Source organism: Hemibagrus wyckioides, linkage group LG12 (genome assembly GCF_019097595.1).
Source record: "Hemibagrus wyckioides isolate EC202008001 linkage group LG12, SWU_Hwy_1.0, whole genome shotgun sequence".
Lineage (NCBI taxonomy): Eukaryota > Metazoa > Chordata > Actinopteri > Siluriformes > Bagridae > Hemibagrus > Hemibagrus wyckioides.
The window spans coordinates 6,323,308-6,336,195 of record NC_080721.1 but is presented as its reverse complement, the minus strand read 5'-3'; the positions used below and the strand labels follow the sequence as shown (position 1 = coordinate 6,336,195).

The following is a 12,888-nucleotide window of genomic DNA, read 5'->3' as shown; positions in this document are numbered from 1 at the left end:
AACCTTAAAGGTTACCCATAATTTAAAGTAGCATTAATTGCTGAATAAACTGCATAAAAAGTAGGGTTTGTTTTTGTTTTAATGAATAAAAATTGTAATTGTAGACAAATCTCTGTAGTATAAGAGGAATAAAATACTGAGCAGTGTGATATTACTATTTTTGTATTATATTCTTATACGCTATATAAAAATAAATATAAGAGGATTTTAAGATGAAAAAGAAATATTTATACTAGTTTAATGTGTTCATAATTTTTTTAAAAATGTATTCTAAGCTGATATGTACTATATTTTTCTATCATAGTCACGAAATACTTATTATATTATTTTTGTCTGGAAAGCAGCTTCCACCGGAAACCCTCGCGCAACTCCATGGAAACGGCGCACGCCCTTTTCGAATATTTAGCTACCTAGCCCTTTTGCTAATGCTAGCTACGTCGAAAACACTAATCGAATCTTTCTATCATATAGAAAAACAGCAGAAAAAATAAATAAATCTCTAAATTATTATATGTTTATTGGTTTTGCATGATCATGAGTCGCACTCCGGATGCAAGAGCAAGGTAAACACCGCTGTGGCTAATGACTGTTAGCTAGTTAGCCAGTAAACCAGCTAGCCGGTTAATTAGCTACGAGATATGAGAAATATAAAGAAAGCTTTCGGGGTTTAAAACGGTAGAACTTAGAGACTTAAATGTGCCTTGGCTAGCTAGCTTTCTAGATAATAATGTTATGTTTATGCTTTAATTAAGAGAAACTACATCATGCTAAAATCTCTGTTTCCCTCTAATAAATCTCAGTGACTGCAAAAAATCCCTTAATCTTGCATGCATGTTAGTATTATTACACAGTGAATCTTAACAGATTTATAATGCATAGCTTAAAGCTTTGCTCCATCATGTTGTGTATATGAATTGATGCTTGTTAAAGAGACACCCAGACCAAGCAGATCCAGGACAGCATCACTCATGTGGAGAAGCATTTTGGGGAGCTGTGCCAGCTTTTTTCAGCATACGTACGTAAAACAGCACGACTGAGGGACAAGGCTGATGTGCTGGTCCGAGAGATTGGCCTCTACGCAGACACGGAGACACCCAATCTGAAAACTGGACTCAAGCACTTTGCGGATCAGCTCGCCAAAATTCAGGACTACAGACAAGCCCAGGTGGTGTGTTTGTAACAGTTAAAGTACACTGATCAGGTATAACATTATGATCACCTGCATAATATTGTGTTGGTCCCCCTTTTGCTGCCAGAACAGCCCTGACCCATCATGCACTGTGTATTCTGACCCCTTTCTATCAGAACCAGCATTAACTTCTTCAGCAATTTGATCAACAGTAGCTCGTCTGTTGGATCGGATCACACGGTCCAGCCTTCACTCCCCACGTCCATCATTGAGCCTTGTCCACCCATGACCCTTTCCTTGGTTCTCCACTGTTCCTTCTGTGGACCACTTTTGATAGATACTGACCACTGCAGACCGGGAACACCCCACAAGAGCTGCAGTTTTGGAGATGCTCTGATCCAGTGGTCTAGCCATCACAATTTGGCCCTTCATCAAACTTGCTCAAATCCTTACACTTGTCCATTTTTCCTGCTTCTAACATCAACTTTGAGGACAAAATGTTCACTTGCTGCCTAATATATCCCACCCACTAACAGGTGCCATGATGAGATCATCAGTGTTATTCACTTCACCTGTTGGTCATAATGTTATGCCTGATCGGTGTATATTATATCTTTATAGTGTAGAGTCCAGAATTGTTGGCATCCTTCAGAAGAATGGACATTCACAGGATGATTTGAGAAACTGCTTAACTTTCCACTAACATCAGGAGTATGTGATAAACACATAGTCAGACAAAAAAAAGCTTGTAATTGTGATTTAAGGAAGTTTAATTTTTGCAGGAGGTTCAGTGTTGTCATTTCAAGGCTATAGTCTAAAAGTAACACTGTAACGTGTTAGCTGTGGTGTTAAAAATGTTAATTTCATTCTAAATGATCAATTATCTCATGTTTCTTATTATTTAATTACATATTTGTTTGTGTTTATGAAGGATGCCAAAAATTACGGATTCAGTTCAGAAAATAAGTCTTCAGTTCTACTGTAGAATTATTCCTATTTGTTTATTTGTTTTTATTTTTATTTTGTGTAATGGTTGCTCACAGGTGGAAAGACTTGATGCCAAAGTGGTTGAGCCACTGAAAGCGTATGGTTCTGTTGTGAAACTGAAAAGGGTAAGTTCTAATCCTTCTAAACATCTGAAAGCTTCAAATCACACATCCGACACATCGCCTTTTACTCAAAAGGATCACATGAGGGCAGCATTGTGTTATTTTTATAATCCTGAACCACATGGGACTGTGCTATTCACTCGTGTGAGGTAATGCAGACCAGACTAGCACATTTGGTGCTGTAATAGATCACATTAATGATCTGTTATAACATAATGTATTTTTTTAAACCGTTTTCTTTTATATTTTGTCTGGAAAATAATTTTATTGCGTTATAAGCACACCTAGTAAATGCAAGTCTTGCTGATTTATTCCAGCTGAACAGACTTTCCTACAGAATTGGATCGCTTTGTGAAGGGGGTGATCCACAGCTCACGTCTCACCCTGGGCCAGGATCTAGGTCAGGATATGTGGAAACTCTCCACCAACCTAATTTATGCACAGCACCAGGTGTGCTTAACGCAATCTTCCACGCTTGGCATGTGCAAATGTGCGTCTTCTACGCCGGACATGTGAACATTGCGTAATCTCTTTGTCCTAGCAACTAAAGAATTCCTGGAAAAAAGAGTGCAAGTTTCAGTATCCCGAATACCAGCATGTCTGAACAGACCATCAATGCATCACTTTTAGGCCATGCCAGCTCAGTTCCATATTCCAAGAGACACACTGTCTCGCACAACACTTACACAGGGATAGTTGTTCCCTCAGGCCTTTAGCTGAAGTTTCCTCCCTGTTTCATGGGGCATTAAACCCACTGCTAAATAGTTACATGGAGCATGTTCGTGAAGGGCAGGATGCCTTATAGCTAAAACCATGCATCTAGCTTTTGCTACATCAGATTATTGGGATGATGATGATTCATGGATAGCATTTTCAGTCCTCTTGGTGGTCTCCAACTTGCAGATCCCAACAAAGTAATTGCTCTAGGAAGGGAGATGGGTGTCTCAGTTCTGTTACTATCCATCCATCCATCTTCTTGCATTTATCTGGGTCCGGGGTCACAAGGGCATCAGTCTAAGCAAAGATGCTTGCTCCTCCACAGGGATATCAAGGCACTCACAGTCCAGACAAGAGATATAATCTCTCCTAGCCCTTGGGCGTCCCCACTGGACATGCCTGAAGGAGGCATCCTAGACAGGTGCCCAAACTCCGACCCAGAGGAACATTGACTCTACTTTGACCTCCCCTAAAATGTCTGAGCTCCTTACTCCATTTCTAAGGTTGAGCTAATATCACCTTGAAAGCTCTGGCAATAAGCTAGCAAAGAAATTACATCTTTTTTTTTTTGTCATACTGGAGTCTGCTCTCTATTTGATATTCATGTTCATTTTCTGCTATTATTTGTTAATAAATAGCCTCGTCGACATCTGCCGGTATTGTTTTTCTTTACCGCGTCTGTGATGGTGCTCACCCTGCTGGAAGGATCTCTATTGTTTAGTCTCCTTTTAGAAATTGCTTAAGTCACCAAATATGAGAGAAATCCACCTTTCCGGCTCTCTTAGTGTTGCTCAGTTAGTTAAACAGAAGGGCTTTTCACACTGCGCTTAACCCCGGGTTCTATTAGTGCTCTTAACCCTGCATTTAACCCCGGATAGAGGAATGTTTAACACTTGGAATTTAAAGGCTGTGTTCGCATCTCTTTTTACCCAGGCTTATGAAACCATGCTCTAGAGAAGAGTTGGTATATCCAAACAGGGGGAAGTGTGAAAAGCCCTACTGAGTGTTTTCCTTCAAATTAATATCATTTCTTAAGATGTTTATTGGTCATATCTACAGGTGCCTTCTAGATTGTTACATGCTTTTGTATGCCTTATTGTATGGGGCTAAAATATTGTTAATCTCAATATTTTGTAGCTTATTTTGATTTGTTTAATAGTTAATTAAGTATAATTTGGGTAAATTGTTTACAGTTGATTTATCTAAAATGTATAAATGTTTTCTTCTTGTTTGTGTATTTGTGGGCTGCCAGAATATAACACATCATCATCTTTCCTCACAGTTTGCTCTTCACACATTTCTTGAACCTACAGGAGGACCTGAAACTTACCCAGAGTGCCAGGAACCGAGAATCGAAGCAGATGCAGCAGCTGGAGAGAATGAGACAGAGGAACCCCTCTGACAGACAGATCATTGTATCCTTCCTTCCGGCGCCTTTCTTCTTTAATCCGTCTTACTACACATGAACAAACACTGCAGGTTCAGGCTTGCACTGCACCAGGCCGTGAGTCGAATTTGCCAAAACAAAACCACAAAGATGGTTTGGCTTATTTAGAAGGAAACAGACAGTCTCAGTCTATAGATGAGAATATTCTTCTCATAAAGGAATAAGCCCTAGTTTAATTAATGATGATGCAGCAAGTTTGAAGATTTAAGGAACTGCATTAGCTTTTTTTTTTTTTATTTGCTACGGCCCTGTGAACACTTCTTTAAAACAACATGTGATATGAAACTAAAGTCGACTTCAGATAATTTCACTTTTCGTGCAGGAGCCGAAGACGCAGATTAGCCTGAATGGTTTCATTTTGCATCATCAATCGAAACTTCCACTTTCAACATTTTACTTCTCTCTTGTTTATGCCGTTGTTGAAACTTGTAGCCTGTGCAAAAGGGAAAACACACATAGTGGATGTGACTACTGTGTAATAATGGCATTCATTCCACGCTCTGTAAAAACACTCATGAATTCACTCGATGAATTTGATACCAAACGACACTGCCCACTTCTTCTCTTGACCTCTTTGAAATGATTTATTTGTTAAGGTTTGAGATATTCGACCTGACCGAACAGTGCTGCATGATTAAAAAGAAACAACCAAAGAAAAGCTGTTTGGAATGGCTTCTTTAGTTCTATAGAAGTCGACATAGCGGTACTCAAAAGTATTGGGTTGTGCTTGTTAGGTCAGAATAGTGTGGTTATAATATAATGTTAGGTTTTACTAATATATTTGAGGGAAAAAAAGGATTATTATACTTAATTCCATGAATAATAACAGTAGCCTGATTTCCTTAACAGCTTTTCACAGTCACAGGTGGGCCTTCACATTTGAAATGAATATATTTGTGCAGAATTACCGCAAACTGCAGTGCACTTGGTAGTGAGCTCAGAACTGGACTGATTTCCTGACATTAGCTCCACAGTACATGAACAGACTGAATGTGTGAACAGTTAGTTCTGCATCGTGACTGTCATTTGTGTCGTGACAGGCTGAGAGCGAGCTGCAGCGAGCCACGATGGACGCCACACGCACGACGCGCCAGCTGGAGGAGACAATAGACCTGTTCGAAAGGCAGAAGATCCGAGATATCAAGGTTAATGAGACTGCATAATTTTCTGTCTGGCGGGTGAACGTGTTACATCATTACGAGTCGGATCCACAGTAGGATCCAAAGTCTGACGATCAAGATCCGGGTTTATTTTACCTACGAACACACATACGATGCAGAAACACATTATTTAAACTTGCTTAAGAAATCCAGGGGTAATCTGGGGATGTATCTGCATATATTTAGTCAAGCTTTAAACCTACCAAGTCAAGTCAACACAGAACTAAGTACAGTTCTACATAAGTGTGCAAACATTGCAAGACAGAAGACATTGCAATAAAATACCACACAGTAGTGTAGCCTATATCGGTAGGAGAATGTTGGGCATGGAGCTGCCAGGCAGGAGGCAAAGAGGAAGGCCAAAGAGGAGGTATATGGATGGAATAAATGATGATATGAAGCTAGTGGGTGCAAGTGTTGAGGATGCAGAAGATAGGGATAGATGGAGAGAGATGATTTGCTGTGGCCACCTCTGAAGGGAAAGCCGAAAGAAGAAGAAGAGGTGTACACAGAGCAGCCATGACCAATATACACTCTGTAGTGAAGTGCGAGTAAAGATGCTAAATATAAAGGACAGTTAGCAGCAGGACAGTGAAAGATTTGGACACACTAGATACTAAATATATATTTTTATATATATATATATATATAAAATTTGTTTTTATGATAAAGTAAAAGTGCTAAATTAGTTACTAGTAGTACAAGTAGTTACTAAATTAAATTATCTGAACAAGTAAATTATATTTAGTGCAGCTAACTTTGAAGCATATTTGAAAATGGCTAATGTGTGAAGACTGAGGTGTGTTATTTTTGTAGTGTTCATGTCCATTATTCTATTCTATATTCTAAAAGTAGTAGAAAAACAGTAAAAATGATTTTATTAGAATCATATGAGCGAATAGTGTAGTATATCTATTCAAAATAATAACACATGGAAGTTTCTAATATTCTCTATGCATTATTGTGCCCTTTCTTGGGATATTAAAGAAGATTGATATAGCGCGACTGGACAAGTCTAATATTTTATTGATTTTTTTAAAGGAATAGCAACAACATATTCTGGTTAAGAACAGTCATTAGGAATTGTCAGCTGAATACGACTCAAGAGAATAAATGCTTTGACTCTTCAGACTTTGTGCTAACACACAGAAACCATGGGCTCTTCTTAGCAGCTGATTCATTAGTCCCTGAAAATGAATCTAATCGATGCCTACAAAGCAAGGCAAACCTATAAAAAGGATATCAAAGCTCTTTTCGCTTGCAATTGCCACTGTCAAACTGAGAAATTGTGGAAGTCAAAGCAAGATCTAGAAGAACAAGAAAACCATCAAATAAATCTGCCTGTGTGCTGGAAACTGCAGAAAGCTAACTGTTTTTAGCTGACACAGGAGCAGTGGTGCACGTTTCTGCAGCATCGCTTGCACAAACATAATCTGCATGGAAGAGGCATCAGAAGGAAACCATACCTGCAACCTCATCAGAAAAGTCAGTGTCTGAAGTATACAAAACATACTCTATGTAAGCCAGAGGCAGTTTAAAAGCAAGTTCTATAGATTGATGACAATCATCTAAGGTATGTTTGGAGGAAGCATGTGATGAAATGAAAACTTTGGCAACTGTTAAGCATAAGGGTGGGTCTGTTATGCTTTGAGGTTGTGTGGTAGCCAGTGTATAGGTAGAGATATCAGCAAATGTGTCACTGTTAGTCAAGACACTGGAGGCCGAAAAAGGGATTGTTACTGACTTACAAACTTTTACATCTGTTACAGTATTTTTCAGTTCATCAGATATAAAGAAAATGTGCATTTTGAGAGGTTATGTGTACATCTTTTCACTTCAGATATACAGCCATAACATTATGACCACCTGCTTAATACTGTGTTGGTCCACCAAAACAGCCCTGACCCATCGAGGCATGGACTCCACTAGATCCCTAAAGGTGTGCTGTCGTTTCTGGCACCAAGATGTTAGCAGCAGATCCTTTAAGTCCTGTAAGTTGCGAAGTGGGGCCTTGCATTATGGATTAGAATTGTTTGTCCAGCACATCCCACAGATGCTCGATTGGATTGAGATCTGGGGAATTTGGAGGCAAAGTCAAATCCTCAAAATCATTGTTGTGCTCATCAAACCATTCCTGAAACATTTTTGCTTTGTGGTACGGCGCATTATCCTGCTGAAAGAGACCACAGCCATCAGGGAATACCGTTTCCATGAAAGAGTGTACATGGTCTGCAACAATGCTTAGGTAGGTGGTACGTGTCAAAGTAACATCCACATGGATGGCAGGACCCAAGGTTTCCCAGCAGAACATTGCCCAAAGCATGACACTGCCTCCACCAGCTTGCCTTCTTCCCCTAGTGCATCCTGGTGCTATGTGTTCCCCTGGTAAGTGACGCACACACACCCGGGCATCCACGTGTTGTAAAAGAACAAGTGACTCAGACTAGACCAGGTCACCTTCTTCCATTGCTCCGTGGTCCAGTTCTGATGCTCACGTGCCCATCATTGGCACTTTCAGTGGTGCACAGGGGTCAACATGGGCACCTTGACTGGTCTGCGGCTATGCAGCCTCATACGCAACAAACTGCAATGCACTCTGTATTCTGACACCTTTCTATCAGAACCAGCATTAACTTCTTCAGCAATTTGAGCAACAGTAGCTCGTCTGTTGGATCAGATCACACGGTCCAGCCTTCTCTCCCCACATGCATCAATGATCCTTGGCCGTCCATGGCCCTGTCACCGGTTTACCACTGTGCCTTTCTTGGACCACTTTTGACAGATACTGACCACTGCAGACCGGGAACACCCCACAAGAGCTGCAGTTTTGGAGATGCTCTGATCCAGTGGTCTAGCCATCACAATCTGGCCCTTCATCAAACTCGCTCAAATCCTTACACTTGTCCATTTTTCCTGCTTCTAACATCAACTTTGAGGACAAAATGTTCACTTGCTGCCTAATATATCCCACCCACTAACAGGAGCCATGATGAGGAGATAATCAGTCTTATTCATCTGTCAGTGCTCATAATGTTACGCCTGATCGGTGTATTGATAGCACTGTATATAAATAATATATTCAAAACTGTACATGTTAATTTATAAAACAGTTATTAGTAATGAGCTCATGCTGTGCATTTTTGAATTCTTGCAGTGCATCCAGTTCATCTGAATCCCACACACTTTACCTCAGGTGTACTGTATTGTTGATTTAATTAGATTCGAATGGAAACACGATGCGATATATCTCTAAAGATATAAGAATAACACGGCTGTCTTTTTCTGTTTTGCAGAAAATCTTCGGGGAGTTCGTGACCGTGGAGATGGCATTTCATGCTAAAGCTTTGGAGGTGTACACAACTACCTATCAGCACATCAAAAACGTGGATGAAGAAGCAGATCTAGAGGTATTTGCTCCTATTTCAGCCACGTATGGATTTTTTTTCAGTATTAAGATATTTGAGAATAATCCTTCATGGTGAGGTTTTTGCAGTAAACCTACAATGGACTGAAATGCGCTGCACACTTTTCTAAGAGAACGAGATCAAATGAATTGACTTTAATTCTTTATTTCATTTGATAAACGTATACCAAAAAAGCCTGTTAGTTTTATTTAAATAATAGCGAGCATTGTTCACTTTCACCACACTACACACTTCAGCGGGTTAAGATTTTTCTCAACCAAGAGAAAAGATCTCTTTAAGATCTTAAATAGAACAGGTTTCAGCATTGTTATACAGGGTTTCCCCATCGTGTCAGCACACCAGATTACCTAGTCACCTCCGACTGTCCTGTTCTGCTATAAACCTCTTAAATGACAGTGTCCTGCTTCCTGGAACGCAGTCCATTTTACAGAGTCTCTGCTATGTAACAGTTTGACAGACATCTTGATAAACATGTCTTTGGCTTTATTTTATTTATTTCTTTTGGTAAATAGTCATGTTTACGTATTTTTTGATCGGGACTGCCAAATGCTACCATTCTCAAGATGCCGTCGTGTTTATTAGACGCGAAAGAACTGGCAGTTTAATTACACTGAACCGAATTTGGCAGTGATTTGAGTTGAATAGAACGTAATCAAGGCTGTTTGCATGGTGGCTATTTTGGAAACATCCCCAGGGAGTCATTTTTAGGCTTTTATAAGCTTTTTTTTTTTTTCCTAAAAACGTGTTTCAAATCATTAAGAATTGACAATAATGATAATAAAAAGATTTGCATATCTGTATATGAACTGCAAAGGCTTAATGACACCAGACTTCCTTATGGCTGTTTCTACGGTTGCAGTGTTTGTCAGGCCAGAGGGCAAATTCCCCACTGACTTCTTACTCTCGACGTACGTGCAAGTGCAGGGTATAACATAATTGCCTCTATACCTCATGCCAGATGCCATTTAGGACTTGCTCTGCAGCTAGCTTCCTCTTTTTACCTCTTTCTGTATAGTTCTCTGTAGGAGTTTACGCTGAAGCTACCCCGAATCAGCCAGGAAGCTTCCTTTAAATAGAAACGAAATACTATGAATCAGTGGATTGGGTCCACGAAACCCATCGACAATCAACCATATGTGCTGTTCATTATCATTATGGCATGTATCCAGTTTGGCCTGCTCTTTTTGGCACTGAAACTAAAGTATAATGACTCTGGTATGAGGATTTTTGCAACATGAGTCAAAACCAGTCAACACTGTTGCAGTGGTAGCAGAAAACAAAATTCGGTGTAATATTTACGATAGGTCTGTAATGTTAAGGGTTATCTTTACCAAACTTATCTTACAGTTGCAGTTATCTCTGTATTGAAAAGCAGAGCTTCCTTAGATACAATCAGCATGTTTAGTATGCAAGTTCCAAGCTATCCAAGGGAATTATTTCAACCTGTGAACTGTCTGCTCGGGTACAAGAGGTCAACCCGGTCCCTTAGCATGCCATCCATGATCTGCAGCGGAACGGCGGAGATAATATAAGCATGGTGCAAATACTGCAGCAACAATAATGCTAAAAAAGAGTGAAGAATGAAACACAGATAGAAACTATAGTAACGGGTTTTAAGTAAGACAAGGTGTTGTGAAAGGTTGTTACATGTACACTACACATCATGATCTGACTCTTTAACAGAGGTTAGTAAAGTGTCAAGATGTTATACGAGGTGCCCGTGATGAGTCGCAGATCCATGCATACACTCGCCGTCCACTGTGGTAGCAGCGTCTCACCGAAAGCTCGGTGCTGTTGTAGCCTAACTGGCTCAATGATGTGCATTCTGAGATGCTTTTCCACTCACCACGGTTGTAAAGAGTGGTTATTTTTAAGTTGCCAGAGCCTTTCTGTTAGCATGAACCGGTCTGGCCGTTCACCTCAGGCCTTTCTCATCAGAAATGTTGCTCACTGGATATTTCTTTATTTTTCTAATGTATTATTATAAGGGTAACTATGCACAGGTTTTGTAGATATATAGTTTATCTGACACAACTCTACGAGTATGAGTGGAGCTTCATAAGTTTTCACAGAAGCCTTTCGTTTGTCTTTTGGCAGGTTTTCCGGAGCACCCTGCATCCCCCTGACTACCAGTCACGCATAGAGATCGTCCGTGCTAATTCCAGGACGTCCTTAAATCACACCGGCATGTCTATGAGTAAATCGGGGGCGTTGCAGGTAAGTGTTATATAAGTAAATATCGCCATCATCAAACATTTCCCCGTGTTTTGAAAGCAGTTTCAGTGGCTTTATTGTTGATTACACCTACTTAATTACCTGATTGCTCGTCATAAACCACTCGTATTTTATTTTGCAAGAAAGCTTTTTGCTTCTCTGCTTAACAGTTACAGCACACTTAGAAGTTCTAGTATTTTTCTCTCAGCTAATATACATTTAGGACCATATTTGCACAGTATTGGTGGAATTTCAGTTAGTGGTCTGTTTCTGATTATCATATCATTATTTATTAACTGATGACCCAAGAGGGAAGTATTTATGCTCTCCTTGAATGATGCTTCTTATTTCTAGTCTTACTCTTTGCTCTGATCAGCCCAAAGTGTTATGAGCTGGGGCAATGGTGGCTCAAGTGGTTAAGGCTCTGGGTTGTTGATCAGAGGATCGAGGTTCAAGCCCCAGCACCACCAATCTCCCCTGTTAGGCAATTGAGCAAGGGGCGCTATATCATAGCTGCCCCTGCGCTCTGACCCCAACTTTCTCAACTGAGATATGCGAAGAAAAGAATTCCACTGTGCTGTAATGTATGTGTGGCGATAATAAAGGCTTCATGCCCTCAGGTCAGTTCAATAATTATAGGAGATTTTCAAATTCTTGGATTCTAGACACAGGATCAGAGATGATTGCACACAACCAATGTACTAACCAATGGTAACCATTGCGTAGCTCTAATATGCAAAATACAAATATAACCATGGTTCCGTGATCCCCAGATAGTGGTGTGAATCATGTTGTTATTGTGTATGTGGGAATTCAAAACATGCAACGGAAGTTACCCTCCAATGAACTCGGGAGCTCCTCAAAGGTAACTTTCGTCTGCATGCGTCAAACGCATTTCTTCCACATATCATCATAACTACTACACCTTAAAAATTGTTGCTCGATGATTCAGCATCATTCTCGTAACACTGAAACAAGAAAGCTAAATGGCTCATTTCTAAAACAGTCAAAGACTACAAAAGGACAGAAGAAAGGAGTCGAAGACGAGGAGGAGGAGGAGGAGGAGGATGATGAGGAGGAGGAGGAGGACGAAGACGACGATGACGACGAGGACGAAGATGATGATTTGGAAGACGTTACAGACGAGGAGAAATAACAAACCTGCTTAACTGCTTCTTGTGCCATAGTATTTTATTAAACAGTGTTTCAGAGTTGCACAGCCGTCTAACATGTAATTAATCCACCAGCAGTAATTCTTAGCTTTATCATCAGTGCCTGTAAACATTCGCCATTGTTTTATGTTTTATATTAAGCATGTACAGTAAAATTACACCTTTTCTTTTACTAGATCATTTAAAACCAATGCTTTTGACTGTCTCGTGCCAACAGTGTTTATTTCTCAGTGCAGTGTTCGTTTTAAACTTTAATACATGACCAAATAAACCACACTTGTGTCATTCCTAAATGATTGCTTTATAATTTTTTTTGCGCAATAAACGTGCAAAGCAGAGGATAAATCTCGAACCGACACCCCCAAATATCATAATATACAGTCACTGGCCACTTTATTAGAGATACTAATGTGCTTATGCATGCATTGAAGTATTCATGATCTAGATCTAGGAGAAGACTCCTTTCTTTACAACCATGGTGTGCAGAAAAGCATCTCGGAACACGCAACACATGG

The 12,888-nt window shown here is 39.9% G+C and overlaps 1 protein-coding gene across 2 annotated transcripts; it reads left to right on the top strand.

The window, feature by feature from the left end:
* Window positions 1–352: 352 nt before the first annotated feature.
* Window positions 353–12,671, top strand: cibar1 (CBY1 interacting BAR domain containing 1). Of its 2 annotated transcripts, XM_058405247.1 has the most exons (9): window positions 353–563; window positions 931–1,165; window positions 2,173–2,241; window positions 4,269–4,370; window positions 5,443–5,547; window positions 8,856–8,969; window positions 11,085–11,204; window positions 12,034–12,066; window positions 12,208–12,671. In XM_058405247.1, the coding sequence occupies exons 1-9, from the start codon at window positions 529–531 to the stop codon at window positions 12,355–12,357; spliced, it is 963 nt and encodes a 320-aa protein (XP_058261230.1). In that variant the 5' UTR covers window positions 353–528; the 3' UTR covers window positions 12,358–12,671. The 2 variants fall into 2 exon arrangements, with proteins under 2 accessions (XP_058261230.1, XP_058261231.1); XM_058405248.1 differs by lacking the exon at window positions 12,034–12,066 and having other exon boundaries at window positions 354–563; window positions 12,208–12,670.
* The last annotated feature ends 217 nt before the right edge of the window (window positions 12,672–12,888 follow it).

Bases quoted from the DNA above. Each gene is read 5' to 3' on its own strand.
- cibar1 (XM_058405247.1), top strand. From the start codon at position 529: ATGATCATGAGTCGCACTCCGGATGCAAGAGCAAG. The intron at 2,242-4,268 runs GTAAGTTCTAAT...TTGAACCTACAG, and splicing joins CTGTTGTGAAACTGAAAAGG to GAGGACCTGAAACTTACCCA. The intron at 5,548-8,855 runs GTTAATGAGACT...TCTGTTTTGCAG, and splicing joins AGAAGATCCGAGATATCAAG to AAAATCTTCGGGGAGTTCGT.